At 38.6% G+C, this 19,986-nt stretch overlaps 1 protein-coding gene across 2 annotated transcripts in view; it reads left to right on the top strand.

The window, feature by feature from the left end:
* Positions 1 to 19,986, top strand: part of LOC116600675 (cytochrome P450 4X1) — a 41,341-nt gene that overhangs the window by 5,974 nt on the left and 15,381 nt on the right. For both annotated transcript variants that reach the window (XR_004289747.1, XM_032360890.1), the window contains exons 2-6: positions 2,547 to 2,688; positions 4,046 to 4,090; positions 5,454 to 5,581; positions 8,706 to 8,833; positions 8,918 to 9,072. Coding sequence is in view for 1 of the 2 variants with exons in the window: in XM_032360890.1 (XP_032216781.1) it covers positions 2,547 to 2,688; positions 4,046 to 4,090; positions 5,454 to 5,581; positions 8,706 to 8,833; positions 8,918 to 9,072 (598 nt within the window). In the remaining variant the exon portion in view is untranslated. The remainder of the gene's footprint in view (positions 1 to 2,546; positions 2,689 to 4,045; positions 4,091 to 5,453; positions 5,582 to 8,705; positions 8,834 to 8,917; positions 9,073 to 19,986) is intronic.

The raw sequence follows: 19,986 nt of genomic DNA, 5'->3' as shown, positions 1-19,986 counted from the left end.
CAGCTTGTCAATGTCTACAAAAAAGCCAGGTGTGATTCTGACAGGGATTACATTGAATCTATAGATCAATCTGGGAAATATTGTCATGTTAACAATGTCTGATCCATGAACATGGGACATCTTTACATTTACTTGAGTATTTTCAAATTTCTTTCAACAATGTTTTATAGTTTTCAGAGTATAAATTTTACATTTATCTTTTTTAATTTGTTTCTGAATTTTTATTCTTTCTGATATTGTTATAGACAAAATGGTTTTATTTTTATTCAGATTATTTACAGCATTCATAATGTTTTAAAGTCCATAACCTCTTGACTGTCAGTAAATTTCTTGTGTGTGTTTTAGAAGGGCCTCTACCAGAGTTTTACAGATGAGAGATGGCTAATATATCAAGCTGACTAATAATACCAACTCTACCTGTTTACATTATTTTATTTTATTTTTTTTACCCATTATGTTTCTTTTGACAATTTGCCACGTAGATAGTCACAAGGAACAGCTGGAACTGTTTTCCTTAACCTCCCTAAGGTCCAGTTTGCTCAGATGTAAAATGTAGGTTCTAATCATATCAGCTTCATAGGGTTCTGGTATAAAGATTAAATAATATAAATCATGGAAAGCCTGATTGTGACAGTACCTAGCTCATAGTAGTGCTTTGTAAGTGTTAGCTATTACTATTTGTCTGGGGACTAAGCATTTTCTGAATATCTCTAAGCAGTGTTTCCTAAATATGTGTAAGACATATTTTCAAATGTATTAAGATAATATTGTGGATTAAGAAATATAAATCCATATATTATAGGAGTCACAATGGCTTTCTCTCCTTTTTGCCCAGACAGGAGTTAATAAAAGTATAAACAAATGCTTGTGGCTGAGGGTGTCCATAACAATTTCTAACCTAAAGAAATAATCCTCATATTAAACTGTAATTTCCATGAGGGCAAAGACCTTGCCTGTCTTATATTTCCCTACATCTCTACTGTCTGGCATATATAGTAAGCCCTTAATAAATACTCACTTGTCTATGGTTTACAAATGAATTAATGAAGGAACATTTGTTTTGTTGGGAGACATCATTTACATTGTCAGTGGGTCCTTGTCACTGGCTTGACTGTAGTTAGCAAAAATGAGTCTGTGCCATTTCAGGACCTAGGTTTCAAGAATCTCAACCTCCTAGGGGCCCTAAACTTTCCAGAGAACACTTCATGGGATAAAGGTGCTAACAGGTAACAGAGGAAATTGGGAGCCAAAGTTTTCCACTTTTTTCTGAGGGTAAGACAAATCACATGGCAAACTCTATATGGTTGGTCACACAAGGAAGAACTTGCCAGCCTTAGGGTTTCTTTGCAAGTCATGACCCCCACAATCAGGTGTCACTGGGTACACCCAGACACACACATACAGGTGCCCCCCACGGTCTCATGTTATACAAGAAGTTTATATAAATTTATCTTCTTGTCAGTGATTTAGAGGAACTATTTAAATGAGTCATTAGTAACTTGCTTGCTAAGGCAAAAAGTTCATCTTTGATGGTGGTATTTGTACTCTGGTTTATAAATGTTGGAAGCTGAGAATTTTATTTAAACTTGCTTCAAGATTCACACACCTGTATAAATGAGCCATCTGCTGTTGTGAGGGAAAAGAATGGGATTTTCTTTGTAGATGGAGTGGGCAGGTTTTTAGGGAGAAGCTTTTACTATGAAGTCACAAGAAAGAATCACTCCTCAATAATTAGAAAAAGGTAAAGGGAGAGGAAATAGTGAGCTGGATCATGGGTTATATTCAGTCAACTATCAACTAGCTTCCTACATAGGAAAAATATCTCAGCTTCCAGACTCCACTCCGAATCAGAATGCATGACCTTGGCAGGCGAGGCAGATTCAGGTCTCTTCACCTCATTCGGGAAAACAGCTTACCATAGATGTCATTTGACAGGGACTTATTCTGGAGATGCAACATACATTTACATTGAGAAGATAAATACACAGAACTTCATTAGGTGCTTGGGTGGCATACTCAGTTAAGTGTCTGACTCTTGGTTTCAGCTCAGATCATGATCTCAAGGATGTGAGAATGACTCCATGCTGAGCAGGGAGTCTACTTGAGATTCTCTCCTTCTCCCTCTCCCTCTGCCTCCCCTCAATTCTCTCTCTTTCTCTCAAATAAATAAATAAAGTCTTTTTTAAAAAAACAGAGATCACAAGTAGGCAGAGAGGCAGGCAGAGAGTGAGAGGGGAAAGCAGGTTCCCTGAGGAGCAGAGAGCCTGATGTGGGACTCGATCCCAGGACCCTGAGATCATGACCTGAGCCGATCCCAGGACCCTGAGATCATGACCTGAGCCGAAGGCAGAGACTTTAATCCACTGAGTTACCCAAGCGCCCCATAAATAAATAAATCTTTTTAAAGATTATACTCCAAGCTTGGACATGCCAAGGAAAGCATGTTTGTGTGAACTTACTGAGGCCCTACCTTCAGCTTGTCTCTGTAAGAGGAGATGAATCCAGACTGGCTCCTCTAACTTCCTTCACTCTTTTTTTCACTACAGTTATTTCAGGATGGTAAAATGGAGAAATTTGAGGAGCTTGTTGAAAAATACCCTTGTGCCTTTCCTTGCTGGGTTGGGCCTTTTCAAGCATTTTTCTACATCTATGACCCAGACTACGCAAGGATTTTTTTGGGCAGAACAGGTAAGAAAAGGGATGAATCTCAGGAACCTAATCCTCCTAGGAGTGATATATAAAACTCACAGGCAGGATTCTAATGAATTCCTGAGGCAAAGATTAGAACTCAGCCTTTAAGGGGCCTAGGGACACAATGATGGTTACCAGAGCGGGGGATGGGTAAAATAGGTGATGGGGATTAAGGAGTGAGTGCACTAGCTGTGATGAGCATTGGATGATGTATGGAATTGTCGAATCACTACATTCTACATCTGAAACTAATACAAATTAGTTTCACTGTGTTCACCATCCTGGAATTAAAAAAAAAGAAAGAGAGACCTGGAGAAAGTGGGAGAGGTTTCTGACCAATCCTGAAAGGGACTATAACATGCCACCCAGTCCCTTATCCACCTCAGACTCCCATGGGCCCTTGAGGATGTATCTTAAAGCCAGGCTGGCACCACCAGATCACCAAGGGCTTCCTTTGCCTCTTGGATTTGTGACTTCAGTATCAGTAATAATCCTCACCCCCAAACCCTGCTTGAGCGTAAGTTTTCAGGGGAATTCAGAAGTAGCTCAGCCTCTGGCATTTCAGGATGTTAACCTGAATGCTAGGTCATTAATTTACCAGTATAACCTCTTGATGGTGGTTCCAATTTTGGTTTTTGTTTGCATATGTTTGTTTCCTTTTGGGGCACAAATCACCTAACGTCCCCATCCAAGCCTTTTTCAAAGCATCCATGGTGGATCATCTCATAGCACAAAATTAAAATATTTGGTTTTTGCTCCATCAACTTTAACTAACTTAGTTTTAACTGAGAGCTTATATTCTAATCTCTCTTCCCTGTCCACTGTTTCCATTACTTTTAGTAAAACCTAATAAAGGAAAACAACCTTTCCCTGAAACTCTATGTGTCCCGTGCCCTCAGCCCTGATTTGTTTCTTGCCCACCTCTTAAAGGACAAGAGCTGTAAAATACCTCCATGTTGGAATTCATGTGAACCCCAAGAGGCATTTGTCCCCCTTCCTCTGTGGTCTGCCAGCCCCTGCTCTAATCCCTAATCTATTTTCTAAGAAGGATATAATATATTGTCCCAAATCCTGTTCTGGAAATTTGGTAACCCTCAAGGCAATCTCTGTTTCTGTTGGAGAAAGTGTAAATAAAGGAAGAATCTGGGTTTGTGTTCCTGTCTGCCTCCTGGGATTTGTTGTTCTCTGGTTCCTCAACCAAGACTTGTGGTCTTCCTATGCCTGCCAGGGCTATAAGGGGTGAGCCCTGGGCTCCCTTTTGCTAATTACGCTTAGTGCAGGCAAATGAAGAGAACCTTCACCAAGGTAATTCCCCTCTAATGTTGTCATTTGTTTCCTCTACTTGACTCTGCAGATCCCAAGTCCAAGTACCCACACAAGTTCTTGATTCCATATCTTGGTAAGTATGTGCAAGAAAGCAGAGTGACTCACTCTCTCATCTGAGGTCCCCTTACTATTGTAGAGCATTCCAAAGAAACAAATCAGAATGCTCAAAAGCATTTAAGAGGATGGTAGTTCTATACTGCAAGTTTTCTAAGGGGAAGATCAAGAGGGAGTGCTCAGCCCACACAACACAACTTACTAGGAACACTCTTTGTCCATTTTTCTCTCCAAAGTCTCATCTCAAGGCACATGTATATGAATTGGTCCCATCTCTGTCTTTAAAACTGCAGCCTCATGTCTTAATCCTTTATTTTATCCTTTCTTCTCTCTTGTTTTCTTGGTTCTTCCAAAAGAACCAAAACTTCCCCAGTGCAGTTTTGCTCTGAAGTATAGTTTGACAGTATTTAATGAGCAGATAAATTAAGACTTTTAGTCATGTAATTAGTATTTATGTTAGACAAGGAAGGAAATAAATGAAAAAAACTGTAGGTTTGGGGTTCAGAGGTATTTGGATTTGAGTGCTGCCTCCCACTGACTAGTTGAATGTGATTTTGGGGAAAACATCTAATGAGTGTTACATCTCTGGGCCATTGTGAAGATTAAGTGAAGCACATATTTTCTACACTTAGTGTAATGGCTGGCATTGGACCAGCGCTGGACCATGCATCCCAAGCCTGACATGTTGTAAACTCTCAGTGAATGATGGAAATTACATTACAATAAACTTCAAGGTCATTTCAAAGCCAAATCGTTAATGATCTTTCTTGCAACAGAAGATTGTAAAACATTGGTCTTCATGAGTGTTTCCATTTCATATCATTTATAGGTGTAAAGCACAGGCTAGGACTCAGGAGGAGACATCTTGGGACAGAGTGGATATTCAGATCTAGTTCCTTGCAAATTTTGTGTTTAGAGCGTAGTTTATGGATTGATTTGGAATCAAGAGGAGATGAATATTGTTGTGTTTCTACCACAAGCTAGAGGATGGTTTAGATGCCTCATATATACACCTTCATTTAATCTTCACAGCAACACAATGAAGTAGATGCTTGTTATCATACTTTATCATTGAGAAAACAAAGGCTCAGGAAGATTAAGTGACTTACTCAGTTACTATACAGGTAGTAGCTGGTAATTTCAGGATTGGCACACTCATCAGGCTACAAAACTTGGGGTCTTCCTCACAATGTTAAATACATCCATCCCAGATGTACGTATCAAAACTCACTTCCAACTTAGTATATGAGCACTGCTCTGATTTCCACTCTGTTATGACTACCTGTGTGCCACAGTCACCCCATGATGTTGTATTCCTCGCCTCTCCTTCTTCATTTCATCTAATAAAATAGCATGAGGTTTTGTTCCTTTTATTTCTCAAGGAAAAGGACTGCTGAGTCTAGATGGACCCCAGTGGTTCCAGCACCGTCGACTACTAACTCCTGGGTTCAGTGTTAATATCTTGAAATCATATGTTGAGGAAATGGCCCATTCTGTGAAAACAATGCTGGTAAGTGAAGGGACAAAAAGTGCTCTGGTGTGGTGCAGAATGTTTCCAACAAGGAATGGGTTTAACATGTGTACTGGGTAGTGAAAGTGAAAGTTGAGGGTGGTTCCTAGAAATTACCCAATGTTTAATTACCAGCTGAACAAGAGGTGTCTATGTAAACTTTTGTTTTGGTTCTTTAGGTGATTAAATATGATAAAGATCTGGGCATCTGACTTAGATGTATTTTGAGACCCTGTGGCAGTAAACCAAGTACCAAGTAGTGAGATTCAGATGGTGAGTGCTATAAATGACAGGCAAGGGAACCAGGGCCAGCTATAGTGACTTCAGATTCAGAGGAGACTCAGATTTGCCAGGAAATATATAGCTGGACTTGATTATGTAGATAATATGGGTAAGGGAATTCTGGGCAGAGTGAGTTAGCATGAACAAAGCATGGAAGTTAGAATGAACTTGCCTGATGGAACCCTAGCAAAGTATAAGTGTCTACATGAAAGTTGTAGTTGTGAGTTTCTTCTTATGGATAGTGGTGGATCATTAGGAGCTGACTTGAGCCTTTTCTTTTCTTTTCTTTTTTTTAAGATTTTTATTTATTTGACAGACAGATCACAAGTAGGCAGAGAGGCAGGCAGAGAGAGAAAGGAGGAGGCAGGCTCCCTGCTGAGCAGAGAGCCCAATGTGAAGCTCCATCCCAGGACCCTGGGATCATGACCTGAGCCGAAGGCAGAGGCTTTAACCACTGAGACACCCAGGCGCCCCTGACTTGAGCCTTTTCAAAGCAGCAGGAGAATGTTGGCAGGGCAATATTCCTGTGGGTGGTCTCTGATTGATAAATGAGCTCATTCCAAAACTTCACTTGTACCTGGTATATTTTAGATTTTTAAATGTGTACTTTTTTGGGCACTTGGGTGGCTCAGTGGGTTAAGCCGCTGCCTTCGGCTCAGGTCATGATCTCAGGGTCCTGGGATCAAGTCCCGCATCAGGCTCTCTGCTCAGCGGGGAGCCTGCTTCCCGCTCTCTCTCTCTCTCTGCCTGCCTCTCCATCTACTTGTGATTTCTCTCTGTCAAATAAATAAATAAAATCTTTAAAAAAAATGAATTTAAAAAAAATTGTACTTTTTAAAAAATCAGACAAGTAATCCATTAATGCAAGTTTTATTAGAAACACTTCAAACTCCACAAACAAAGCTAGAGTTTCCCTCCATCTTTATTTGTAAACCCATCCCTTTTCCCAAGAGAGAACCACTGTTACCCAGTACCGGATTGGTTGGGTTGTCACAGAAACGGATTTAACCTAAGTCGCCCTGGTTGGAGTTAAAAAAAAAAACAACCCATGTCTCAGCTCTTGGCAGAGAACCAGAGGTGCAGGAGAGGGGGATAGGGCAGAGGCCATGCTCCTTCCATTCCTGTGCTGCACAGCTTTGTGCACAATTGCAAATTAGCCAGTGGCGGTACTAGGTTTATCTCTGTTTCAATAAAACCACTTCTGTCTTCCTCGTTTCTCTGTCCCACCTATGCCTGAGACCCCACTCTTGGCTCCTATCCTCTGCTGAACTGTGCTCAAGTGCCTCCAGCCTTGACCCCACCCCCCCCCACTTTGCTCCCATTTTTTCTAAATTTACTTTATTTACTCGGTAAAATTTACATAACTCAAGATGAAAGCAATTGAATAAACAATTGACATTTGGGTAAAAACTTAAAAAAAAATCTCTGCCTTTTTTTTTTTAGACTTCAAAATGCATAACAGTCCTGAGCAATGGCATAGGTGCTCAACAAATGTAGGTTGAGTTCACTTTAAGCATTCAGATTTATTTGTGTTTTACACAAAGAATGCTTATTATGACAAATACATTTTCAGCAGAGAGATTTATGGCAGTTTCAGCCACAAAACATCTCATGTCATGTGAGTAGGTCACTTGGGGGAAGAAGTGGACAGAGGCAGCACTGGACTGGAAGTCACTCCCCAAAGCTGTTCCTTTCATGGCTTCTCTCCGTCCCCCACTTCTGAATTGAAAATGGATAAAGAAGATCCATTCATATAATTTACATACACAATGGAAAATTACTCAGCCATCAGAAAGGATGAATACCTACCATTTGCATCAACATGGATGGAACTAGAGGGGATTATGCTAAGTGAAAGAAGCCAAACAGAGAAAAACAAATATCATATGGTTTCACTCATATGTGGAACATAAGGAATAGTGGAGAGGACCATAGGGAGGGAAAACTGAAAATGGGAAGAAATCAGAGATGGAGACAAACCGTGAGAGACTCTGGACTCCAGGAAACAAATTGAGGGATACAGAACCGGGGGGTGGGGTATTAGGTATTAAGAAGGGCACATGTGGTGATGAGCACTGGGTGTTATACACAACTACTGAATTGTTGAACACTACATCAAAAACTCTATGTTGACTAACTGAACATAATAAAAAATTTAAAACTAAAACCAACCTGAGTCAAGGGGCAAAAAAGAGAAATAAAGAAAGAAATGTGTTTGGTTTTTCAGTTTGGGTTTTTGTGGGGGTTTTTTGTTTGTTTGTTTGTTTGTTTTTAGAAAGAGGGTGGGAGGATCAGAGGAAGAGAGAGAATCTTAAGCGGGGCTTGATCTCATAAACCTGAGATCATGACCTGAGCCGAAATCATGTCAACACTTAACCAATTCAGCCACCCAGGTGCCCCTGAATTGAAAATGTTTTTTACAGCGTTCCAAGTTTAAGTGTGGCTATGGTGGTTGGCAGTGGTGATGGTGGGCTGGAGTGTCTAGCAATTTGGGGACTGAAGACGGAGGAAGCCCTGGGAAAATCCTTTGTAATTATAGGTCTGTTTTCCTAGGACTCCGATCTTCTTTAATGCAGTTATGGTAATAACTGAAAGGTCAAAGATACTTAACTCAGCCATTTACCAGACCTGGTTTGCTCCATGCTCCTTCTCACCCAGCTGGGTGCAGTTTTTCTTTCCTCATGCCAAGTAAGCACTTGCTTAATTTACCTATTTGACCTCTGGCTCCTCCTAGGCCAGCACTGTCTACCTTACATCCTAAGATTAGGGTCAGGGAGGAGCCTTTGGATAAAGGCAGTTTGATGATGATGATGATGTCCTTGATCTTGACTTCCTGTGCCAGGGTAAGTGGGAGAAGATTTGCAGCTCTCAGGACACAGTTGTAGAGGTCTATGAGCATATCAGCTTGATGACCCTGGACATACTTATGAAATGTGCTTTCAGCCAGGAGACCAACTGCCAGATAAGCAGGTCAGTGACAGCAAAGCAAAAAAGACACCTGTCCGCCATCATCTAAGTCATTCATTGACATATCATCCCTGCTTTCTCTTCTAGCACCCATGATCTTTATGTTAAAACAATGTTTGAAGCCAACAAAATCACCTTTTACCGCTTATACAGTTTCTTACATCACGACGACATCATTTTCAAGTTCAGCCCTCAGGGCCACCGCTTACAAGAGATGGCCAAAATTCTACATCAATACACAGGTATTTCTTGCATTTGGGTGGCCCAAGTCCATACACTGTCATAATTGCTTTGTATCTGTCTAGAGGTATAGGTCTCAGTGTGAAAAAATAAAACATTCTTGTTCTTAATGGAGCTTTTATAGGGACAGTGCTGCTTTAGAAGATCTTGCTCGATCCATAGTAGTGGTTCTGTTAGAAGTTTTCTATACCGTGTTCATTATGTACAATTGTTATTAATACAGATATAACAAGGGGACATTTATCCCAAAGCATACAGGGCATATGGCTTTTTGTGCAATGTTTGCAGGAATAAGAACACACCAAAAACACTCAAGCAACATAGGAATGAATACGGGAGCAAAGTGAGCATGGACATGCATTCAAAAGAAGGGGGAGATTGGGTTTGGTGGGTATAGAGTTTCAATTACACAAGATGAATAATTTCTAGAGATCTGCCTGTAAGTTAACAGTACTGTATTGGGCATGTAAAAGTTTGCTAAGTGGGCAGATCTCATGTTAAGTGTTCTTACTATAATAAAAAATAAATAAATAAAAGAAGCTCCATTTGGCGTGCCTGGCTGGCTCCGTCAGTAGAGCATGTGACTCTTGATCTCTGGGTTTTAAGTTCAAGCCCCATGTTGGGCATAGAGGTTACTTAAAATAAAATCGTTTAAAAAAAAAAAAAAGTTCCATTCAAAAACGGTTTTGGCAAAACTTATACATAAAAGTTGAAATAGATTAAGCCTTTTTTTTTTTCAAGATTTATTCATTAGAGAAAGAGAGAGAGACACAGAGAGCACAAGCAAGGGGAGAGGCAGAGAGAGAGGGAGAAGGAGGCCTCCCACTGAACCAAGAGCCCAATGTAGGGCTCGATCCCAGGACCCTGGAGATCATGACTTGAGCCAAAGGCAGACACAACCATCTGGGCCCCCCAGGCACCCCAAAAGATTCAGCTTTTTAAGCAATTCAACATTATTTTTCATCAACACCATAATAGAGAGTATTTATCAAGAAGTTAATGAATCCTTCCTTGGCTCTACCACTTAGTGGCAGTGTGACTTTGGGCAAGTTTACTTACTGCTTTGTCTCAGTGTCATCTGTAAAATGAGGATAAAAGGCAACCTATCTCCTAGGTTTGTGGTGATGATTAAATATGTCAACATACATAAAGCACTTAGGACAGTGCCTCACACTGAATAAATGTTAAACATAAAATGTAGTTACTTTAGCAAACATATATGCCTCAAAGAAATTTACAAGACACACCAACACATGCACAGCCACACAAACATAGATACACAGGAAAGTAGATATTATGAGGAGGACACTCAGGGAAGCAGGTTAGGTTAACAATTTAAGACACAGGGGTGCCTGGGTGGCTCAGTGGGTTAAAGCCTCTGCCTTTAGCTCAGGTCATGATCTCAGGGTCCTGGGATCGAGCCCCGCATCGGGCTCTCTGCTCAGTAGTGGGCCTGCTTCCTCCTCTCTCTCTGCCTGCCTCTCTGCCTACTTGTGATCTCTGTCTGTCAAATAAATAAATAAAATCTTTAAAAAAAAAAAAAAACAATTTAAGACACAGATGAACATTATATATAGCAGTAGTTCCAAACTTGTCCACATTGTGGCCCACACAGAATATTCTAAATTTGTATGGCTCATTAGAGTGGATCTGGGAACACCTATGAAGGGCTTGGTGAAAAAATTCTTTACTATTTCTTTATGTTACATAATTACGATGAAAAAACAAAATGCAGAGTATTGGGGGAAAATGTTAAATTTGTTCAAAATAAAACCTTTTCAAAATTTTTATTTTTTTGTTGTTAATTTTTTTTTTTTTTATTGCATCTGGATTTTAAGTAGTAGTCACTAGCCTTCCCTTGTTCTAGGTTATCTCAGCCCTTGCTCTAATGACAGTTTGGGCTAGGTATGTCTTTATTATGTGGGGAGCTGTTCTGTGCGGTGTAGGACTTCTAGCTGCATCCCTGATATCTACCCTCTCAGTGCCAGTAGGACTCTGATAGTTGTGGCAACTAAAAATGTCTCCAGACATCGCTCAATGTCCCCTGGGGTCAAAATTATCTGCAGTTGGGCTGCCAGAGTGACTGAGTTAGTTAAGCACCCAACTCTTGATTTTGGCTCAGGTCATGATCTCAGGGTCGTGAAATTGAGCCCTATGTCGGGCTCTGCGCTGGGTGTGGAACCTGCTTAAGATTCTCTTCCTCTACCCCCCCCACTTCCCCCACCCCCGCTTGTGCGCTCTCTCTCTCTCTGTCTCTCTCAAAAAGTAAAAAACTATAATAAAATGTTTTAAAAAATAATCTGCAGCTGAGACCACTGCCTTATACCCAAACTGTAGAGACGTTCATCCATGCTTTTCTTCCAGTGCTTGTGAGATTTTGTTCTTTTTGCATTTAGATCTCTGATCCCTTTACAGTTTATTCTTATGTATGGTTTGAAGTGCTGATCTAACTTTTCCAAATAGTTATCCAGTTGTCCTAACACCATATATTAAAAAGTTCCATCTTTGGGACGCCTGGGTGGCTCAGTTGGTTAAGCAGCTGCCTTCGGCTCAGGTCATGATCCCAGCGTCCTGGGATCGAGTCCCACATCGGGCTCCTTGCTTGGCAGGGAGCCTGCTTCTCCCTCTGCCTCTAGCCTGCCACTCTGTCTGCCTGTGCTTGCGCTCTGTATCTCTCTCTCTCTCTAACAAATAAATAAAAAATCTTTAAAAAAAAAAAAAGTTCCATCTTTTCTGTGATATGTATATCCATAAATATATATATCTCCCACGGAATATTACCCAGCCATAAAGATATTGAGATCTTGCCCTCTGCAACAACATGCGTCCATACCTAGAGGGCATTATGGAAGTCAAGTCAGACAAAGACAAATACCCATATGACCTCGCGCTCAGATGTTTTGATTTAAGAAACAAAACAAATGAACAAACAAAGAAAAAAGAGACAGAAAATCAGGTTCCTAAATATGGAGAAGAAACTGGTATTTGCCAGAGGACAGGTGGATAGAGGGATGGATGAAGTAGATAAAAGGGATTAAGAGTATACTTACTCATCATGATAAACACTGAGCAATATGTAGGATTGCTGAATCATTATATTGTACACCTGAAACTAATATAATAATGTAATAATACTTCAATTAAAAATTTATTTTAGGGCACCTGGGTGGCTCAGTGGGTTAAGCCGCTGCCTTTGGCTCAGGTCATGATCTCAGGGTCCTGGGATCGAGTCCCGCATCGGGCTCTCTGCTCAGCGGGGAGCCTGCTTCCTCCTCTCTCTCTCTGCCTGCCTCTGCCTACTTGTGATCTCTCTCTGTCAAATAAATAAATAAAATCTTTAAAAAAAAAATTTATTTTAATTTAATTTAATTTGAAAGCTCCATCTTTTCCAGCGATTTGAGATAACTTCCTTTATCAGATACTAAATTGAGATATGTCCTTGAGCTTATTTCTGGACTTTCTTTTCTATTCCATTGGTCTATTTGTTTATGTACTGAATCACAATGATTTGCTTAAAAAGACTTTGTAGTATGTTGGTTTTTTTTTGTGGTGTTGTTTCTTTTTTCTTTTTTCTTTTTTTAAACAAACTAGGGATGCCTGGGTGGCACAGTCAGTTAAATGTCCAACTATTGGTTTTGGCTCAGGTTGTGATTTCAGGGTCATGAGATCGAGCCCTGCTTAGGGCTCCCCACTCAGGATGGAGTCTGCCTGAGATTCTCTTTCCCCCTCTCTCTGCTCCTCTACCCCATGCTCACACACACTCTCTCTCTCTCCTAAAATAAATTTAAAAATTAACAAGCTATTTTTCAGAGAGTTCTAGGTTTACATGAAAATCAAGCAGAAAGTACAGAGAATTCTCATATGCTTTCTCACTTCCTGGTGAAGTCCGTAGTTTACATTAGTGTTCACTATTTATATTTGCACACTCTATGGGTTTTGACAAATACATTAGGATATGTATACCCCTCTATTCCTAGTTTTCTGAGAGGGGTTTGTTTTTTTTAATCATGGATGAGTGTTAGATTGTGTTAGATCTTTTTTTCTGCATCTTTTGTGATGGTCCTATGATTGTTCCTCTTTAACTTATTGATGTGATAGATAACATTAATTGATTTTTGAATGTGGAACCAGACTTGCGTATCTGGAATAAATCCCACTTGGTCATGGTGTATAATTCCTTCTATGCATTGTTGGATTCAATTGGCTAATATTTCATTGAGGATTTTAGCATCTATTTCATGAGAGATACTGGTTTGTAGTTTTCCTTTCTTGTAATGTCTTTGTCTGGTTTTGATATTAGGATAACGGCTGGCCTCATACACTGAATTAGAGAGTATTCCTCTGCTATTTTCTGGAAGAGATTGTAAAGAATTAGTATGATTTCTTCCTTAAATATTTGATAAAATAAACCAGTGAAGTCATTTAGACCTGGTCCTTCCTGTTTTGGGAAGGCTATTAATGATTGATTTAATTTCTTTAATAGATATAGGCCTATTTGGATTATCTATTTCTCTTGTTGAGTTTTGGTAGATTATGTCTTTCGAGAATTCAGTCCATTTCATGTTGGTTATCAAATTTATGGGCATACACTTGTTTATAATATTCCTTTATTATCTTTTTTAATGCCCATAGAATCAGTACTGATGTCCCCTTTTTATTTCTGATATTAGTAATTTGTGTCTTCTCTCTTTTTTTCTTGGTTAACCTGGTTAGAGATTTATCAATTTTATCCATCTTTTCAAAGAACCAATTTTTGGTTCATTGATTTTATCTCTTGATTTCCTATTTTCAGTTTCACTGATTTCTGTTCTAATTTTTATTTCCTTTTTTTTATTTACTTTGGATTTAATGTGTTCTCTTTTTAGTTTCCTAAGGGATAAGATTATATTGCTGATTTTAGATCTTTCTTCTTTTCTAATATATTAATTCAAAGTTATAAAGTTCCCTCTATGATGAATCACAGACCTGTGCCCCTGAAACAAATAATACATTTTATGTTAATTAAAAAAATAGAAAAAGAAAGTTCCCTCTAAGTACTGCCTTTCCTGTATTGCACAATTTTGATTAGTTGTATTTTAATTTTCATTTAGTTCAAAATATTTTAAATTTTTTCCCTTGAGATTTCTTTGGCCCATGTGTTATTTAGAAATCTGTGGTTTACTCAATAACTATTTTGGAGTTTCCCAACTACCATTCTGTTATTGATTTCTACTCCATTGTGGTCTGAGAGCACACTGATATGATTTATGTTCTTTTAAAATTTAGGGTATGTTTTATAGACCAAATGTGGTCTATCTTGGAGAATGTTCTCTGTTAGCTTGTAAAGGAAGTGTATTCTGCTGTTGTTGGATGATGTGTTCTATGGATGTGAAATAGATCCAGTTGACTGAAGATATCGTTCAGTTCAACTATGTCCTTGCTGTTTTTCTGACTATTGGGTCTGTCCATTACTGACAGGGGAGTATTGAAGTCTCCAACTATAAGAGTAGATTCATCTATTTCTCCTTGGAGTCCTATTATTTTTTGCCTTACATGTTTGATACTCTGTTGCTCAGTGCATTCACATTTTTTTTTTAAAGATCTTATTTATTTATTCATTAGAGACACACAGAGAGAGGCAGAAGGAGAAGCAGGCTCCCCTCAGAGCAGAGAGCCTGATGCAGGACTGATGTGGAGCTCCATACCAGGACCCTAGGATCCTGACCTGAGTCAAAGGCAGATGCTTAACCGACTGAGCCACCCAGGCACCCAGGTGCTTTCACATTAAAGATTGTTGTCTTCTTGGAGAATTGGCCCCTTTAAAATTATGTAATGCCTTTTTTATCCCTAATAATTTTTACCCTAATATTTTTCCTTGCTTTGAAATCTGTTCTATCTTAAGTTAATATAGCTACTCCAGCATGGCATAACTTACTCTATTCCTTTTCTCTTAATCTATATGTATCTTTGTATTTTAACATGGATTCTTGTGGACAACATATAATTGTTTTTTTTTAATCCATCTGTTTTTTAACTGATGTATTTAAACACCACTTGATATATTTGGATTAATAGTCACCATATTTGTTACTTCTTATTATTCTTTTTTTTTTTTTTCCCTTTTCCTTTTTGGTCTTCCACTCTTTTTCTGCCTTATCTTTTTTTTTTTTTTTCAAGATTTTATTTATTTATTTGACAGAGAGAGAAAGAAACCACAAGCAGGGGGAGTAGCAGGCAAAGGAAGAGGGAGAAACAGGCTCCCTGAGGAGCAGGGAGCCCAATGAGGGGCTCAATTCCAGGCAGTCGCTTAGCCAACTGAGCCACCCAGATGCCCCAACCTTGTCTGGTTTTAATTGTGTATTTTATATGATTACGTTTTTCTCCTCTCTTAGCAGATACATTTTACTTTTTTTTAACCTTGTTTAGTGGTTGTCCTTGAGTTTGTAATATGTATTTAGAACTAATCCAAGCCCACTTTCAAATAATACTTGAAAGTACCTTATAACACGATATTCCCAACTCCCAATTTTTCCCCTATCCCTTTATCACATTGCTGTAATTTATTTTACTTCCCCAAAAGCTATAAAACTGAATACATTGTTGTTGTTATTATTTTAAACAGATTGTTATCTGTTAGGTCAATTAAAAGTAGGTAAACAAAAAGTTTTATTTTATCTTCATTTATTCTTTCCTTAATGTTTTTCTTTCTCTATGTAGATCAGAGCTTCTCACTTATTTTGCAAAGCAGGTTTAATGGTGACAAATTTCCTCAATTTTTGTCTGAGAAAGTCTTTATTTCTCTTTCATTTTTAAGGGTAACTTGGCAGAATTCAAGGCTGATGAGTTTTTCCTTTTAACACTTTAAATATTTTATTCTATTCTCTTCTTTGCCTGGTTTCTGAAGAAAAGTCCAGTGTAATTTTTATCACTGCCTTGCTATAGGTAAAGTGTTTTCTCCCCGTGATTTCTTTTAAGATTTTCTTTTTGTCTTTGATCTTCTGTAGTTTGAATAAAATGTGCATATTGACTTTTTGGTGTAGATTTTTTGATGTTTTCCTACTTAGTGTTCTATGCGTCTCTCGTACCTGTGATTTGGTGTCTATCATTAATTTTGGAAAGTTCTCAGTTGTTTGTTGTTTCATATACTACTTCCATTCCTTTCTCTTTTTCTTCTCTTTGGTCCTTTGTTTTTCATTTTTCTGGTGGGGACCATTCCTTGATGATCTTCTCTATTTCTTCTATGGAAATTAGTCTAAGTTTTCTCTCTCTACTGGGTTCAACTCAGGTATACTGAATTTTCTGTTTCAGCTAGGTTTTAAAATTTATTTAGAGAGAAATACTAATCTCATTATGCTAAAAAAAAATTTCTCTGATCTTTAAAAAATAATTTCTCTTGGAGCTCCTGACTGACACTCAACTCTTGATCTCAGAATTGGAATTTCAAGCCCCATCTGGTGTAGAGACCACTTTAAAAAAAAATAAACAATTAAAAATTTTAAAAATCTCTCTGTATTAATAGATAGTTTCCCTTTGTCATTTCTTACTTCATATATTTGTGCATTCTCCCTCTTTTCCTGATTAAATTAGCTAGTGTGTGCCTGTTATGGATTTTTTTGGAAGAGCCAAAAAATTTTTTTTTAATTTTTTATTTTTTATAAACATATATTTTTATCCCCAGGGGTACAGGTCTGTGAATCACCAGGTTTACACATTTCACAGCACTCACCAAAGCACATACCCTCCCCAATGTCCATAATCCCACCCCCTTCTCCCAACCCCCCTCCCCCCAGCAACCCTCAATTTGTTTTGTGAGATTAAGAGTCACTTATGGTTTGTCTCCCTCCCAATTCCATCTTGTTTCATTGATTCTTCTTCTACCCACTTAAGCCCCCATGTTGCATCACCACTTCCTCATATCAGGGAGATCATATGATAGTTGTCTTTCTCTGCTTGACTTATTTCCCTACGCATGATACGCTCTAGTTCCATCCATGTTGTCGCAAATGGCAAGATTTCATTTCTTTTGATGGCTGCATAGTATTCCATTGTGTATATATACCACATCTTCTTGATCCATTCATCTGTTGATGGACATCTAGGTTCTTTCCATAGTTTGGCTATTGTGGACATTGCTGCTATAAACATTCGGGTGCACGTGCCCCTTTGGATCACTACATTTGTATCTTTAGGGTAAATACCCAGTAGTGCAATTGCTGGGTCATAGGGCAGTTCTATTTTCAACATTTTGAGGAACCTCCATGCTGTTTTCCAGAGTGGCTGCACCAGCTTGCATTCCCACCAGCAGTGTAGGAGGGTTCCCCTTTCTCCGCATCCTCGCCAGCATCTGTCATTTCCTGACTTGTTGATTTTAGCCATTCTGACTGGTGTGAGGTGATATCTCATTGTGGTTTTGATCTGTATTTCCCTGATGCCGAGCGATATGGAGCACTTTTTCATGTGTCTGTTGGCCATCTGGATGTCTTCTTTGCAGAAATGTCTGTTCATGTCCTCTGCCCATTTCTTGATTGGATTATTTGTTCTTTGGGTGTTGAGTTTGCTAAGTTCTTTATAGATTTTGGACACTAGTCCTTTATCTGATATGTCGTTTGCAAATATCTTCTCCCATTCTGTCAGTTGTCTTTTGATTTTGTTAACTGTTTCCTTTGCTGTGCAAAAGCTTTTGATCTTGATGAAATCCCAATAGTTCATTTTTGCCCTTGCTTCCCTTGCCTTTGGTGATGTTCCTAGGAAGATGTTGCTGCGGCTGAGGTTGAAGAGGTTGCTGCCTGTGTTCTCCTCAAGGATTTTGATGGATTCCTTTCGCACGTTGAGGTCCTTCATCCATTTTGAGTCTATTTTCATGTGTGGTATAAGGAAATGGTCCAATTTCATTTTTCTGCATGTGGAAGAGCCAAAATTTTGATTTATCAATTTGGTCTACTGTTTTTCTGTTCTCTACCATACTAACTTTGCTATTTTCTTTATTTTTTGTACTCTTTGTTGGTTTATTTTGGTATTCTTTTTCTAGTTTTAAATTAGGATTTGATATATTTGCAGTAGTTCTCCCTCATCCATGGTTTTGCTTTCCATGATTTCAGTTACCCATGGGCAATTGTGGTCCAGAAGCAGATGATCCTTCTGATGTATCATCAGAAAGTCAGTAGTAACCTAACTCTATGTCACATCGCTTGTATCCTTCCCCTCACTTCATCTCATCACATAGCTATTTTATCATCTCACATCATCACAAGAAGGAGCGTGATAGTACAATGAGTAATTTTGAAAAAGAGCAAGAGAACACATTCACATAAATTTTATTATGGCATATTTTTATAATTGTTTTATTTTTTGTTGTCATTGCTAATCTCTTACTGTGCCTAATTTATAAGTTAAACTTTATCATAAGTATGTATATATAAGAAAAAAAAAACATATAGGGCTTGGTATTATCTGTGGCTTCAGGTATCCATTGGTGGTTTTGGTATATATCTCTGCAGGTAAGAGAGGACTACTGTATTTTATTCTTTCATTCTTTTCCTATTTTTTATTTGCTTTGTTAATCTATTTGTGTGTGTATTTGTATGTTTTTTCTTTTTTTATTGTGCTAAAATACACAAAAGGTAAACTTTACCATCTTAACCATATTTTATTTTTTAATCATTTTTTATTTTTTAAAAGATTTTGTTTGTTTATTTTTTTGACAGAGAGAGAGCACAGGCAGGCAGAGTGGCAGGGAGAGGCAGAGGGAAAAGCAGGCTCCCCACTAAGCAGAGAGCCCAGTGTGGGCTCAATCCCAGGACCCTGGGATCATGACCTGAGCCAAAGGCAGATGCTTAACTGACTGAGCCACTCAGATGCCCCAACCATATTTTAGATGTACAGTTTGGTGATATTAAATACACTTCCATTGTTGTACAGCCATCACCATCGATCCCCATAAACCTATTTGTCTTGTAAAACTATAATTCTATACCAGTTAAACAGTAACTCTCTATTCTCCCCTCCCCTCAGTCCCTCACAATCACCATTGTACTTTTTGTCTTTATGATTTGGGCTATTCTGAGTACCCTATAAATGTAATCTATGGGTATTCATCTTTTTGCAACTGACTTATTTTGCTTAGCATGTCCTCAAGGTTTATCCATGCTGTAGCATATGTCAGAATTTCCTACTTTTTTAAGACTGAAAATATTCCATTCTATGCATATTCCGTCACAGTTTGTTTATGCATTCATCCATCAATGGGCACTTGGGTTGCTTCCATATTTTAGCTTTTCTGAATAATGCTATTAGAAACATGCGTGTACAAATAACTCTTCAAGACTCTGCTTTCATTTCTTTTGAGGGTATATTCAGACGTGGAATTGCTGGATCATATGATAATTCTATTTTTTTATTGTTTGAGGAGCTGCCATATTGTTTTCCACAGCAACTATAGCATTTTGCATTCACACCAATAGCAGGCAAGAGGTTCTGTTTTCTCCAAATTCTTGCCAACACTTGTTTTCTGGGGTTTTTGATAGTAGCAATCCTAATAACTCCAAGGTGGTATCTTATTGTAGTTTTGATTTGCATTTCCCTAATAATTAGTGATGTTGAACATCTTTTCTGTTCATGTGCTAATTAGACATTCATACGTCTTCTTTGGAGAAATGTCCTCTTAAGTCCTTTACCCATTTTTGAGTCAGGTATTTTTGGTGTTGTATTCTAGGTGTTCTTCATGTATTCTGTTTTTTTTTTTTTTTTTTTTTTTAAATGTTTTTTTTTTTAAGATTTTATTTATTTATTTGATAGAGAGAGATCACAAGTAGGCAGAGAGGCAGGCAGAGAGAGAGAGAGAGAGGAGGAAGCAGGCTCCCTGCTGAGCAGAGAGCCCGATGCGGGACTCGATCCCAGGACCCTGAGATCACGACCCGAGCCGAAGGCAGCGGCTTAAC

Source organism: Mustela erminea, chromosome 10 (assembly GCF_009829155.1).
Source record: "Mustela erminea isolate mMusErm1 chromosome 10, mMusErm1.Pri, whole genome shotgun sequence".
NCBI lineage: Eukaryota > Metazoa > Chordata > Mammalia > Carnivora > Mustelidae > Mustela > Mustela erminea.
This window is presented reverse-complemented; position numbering and strand designations above follow the sequence as displayed.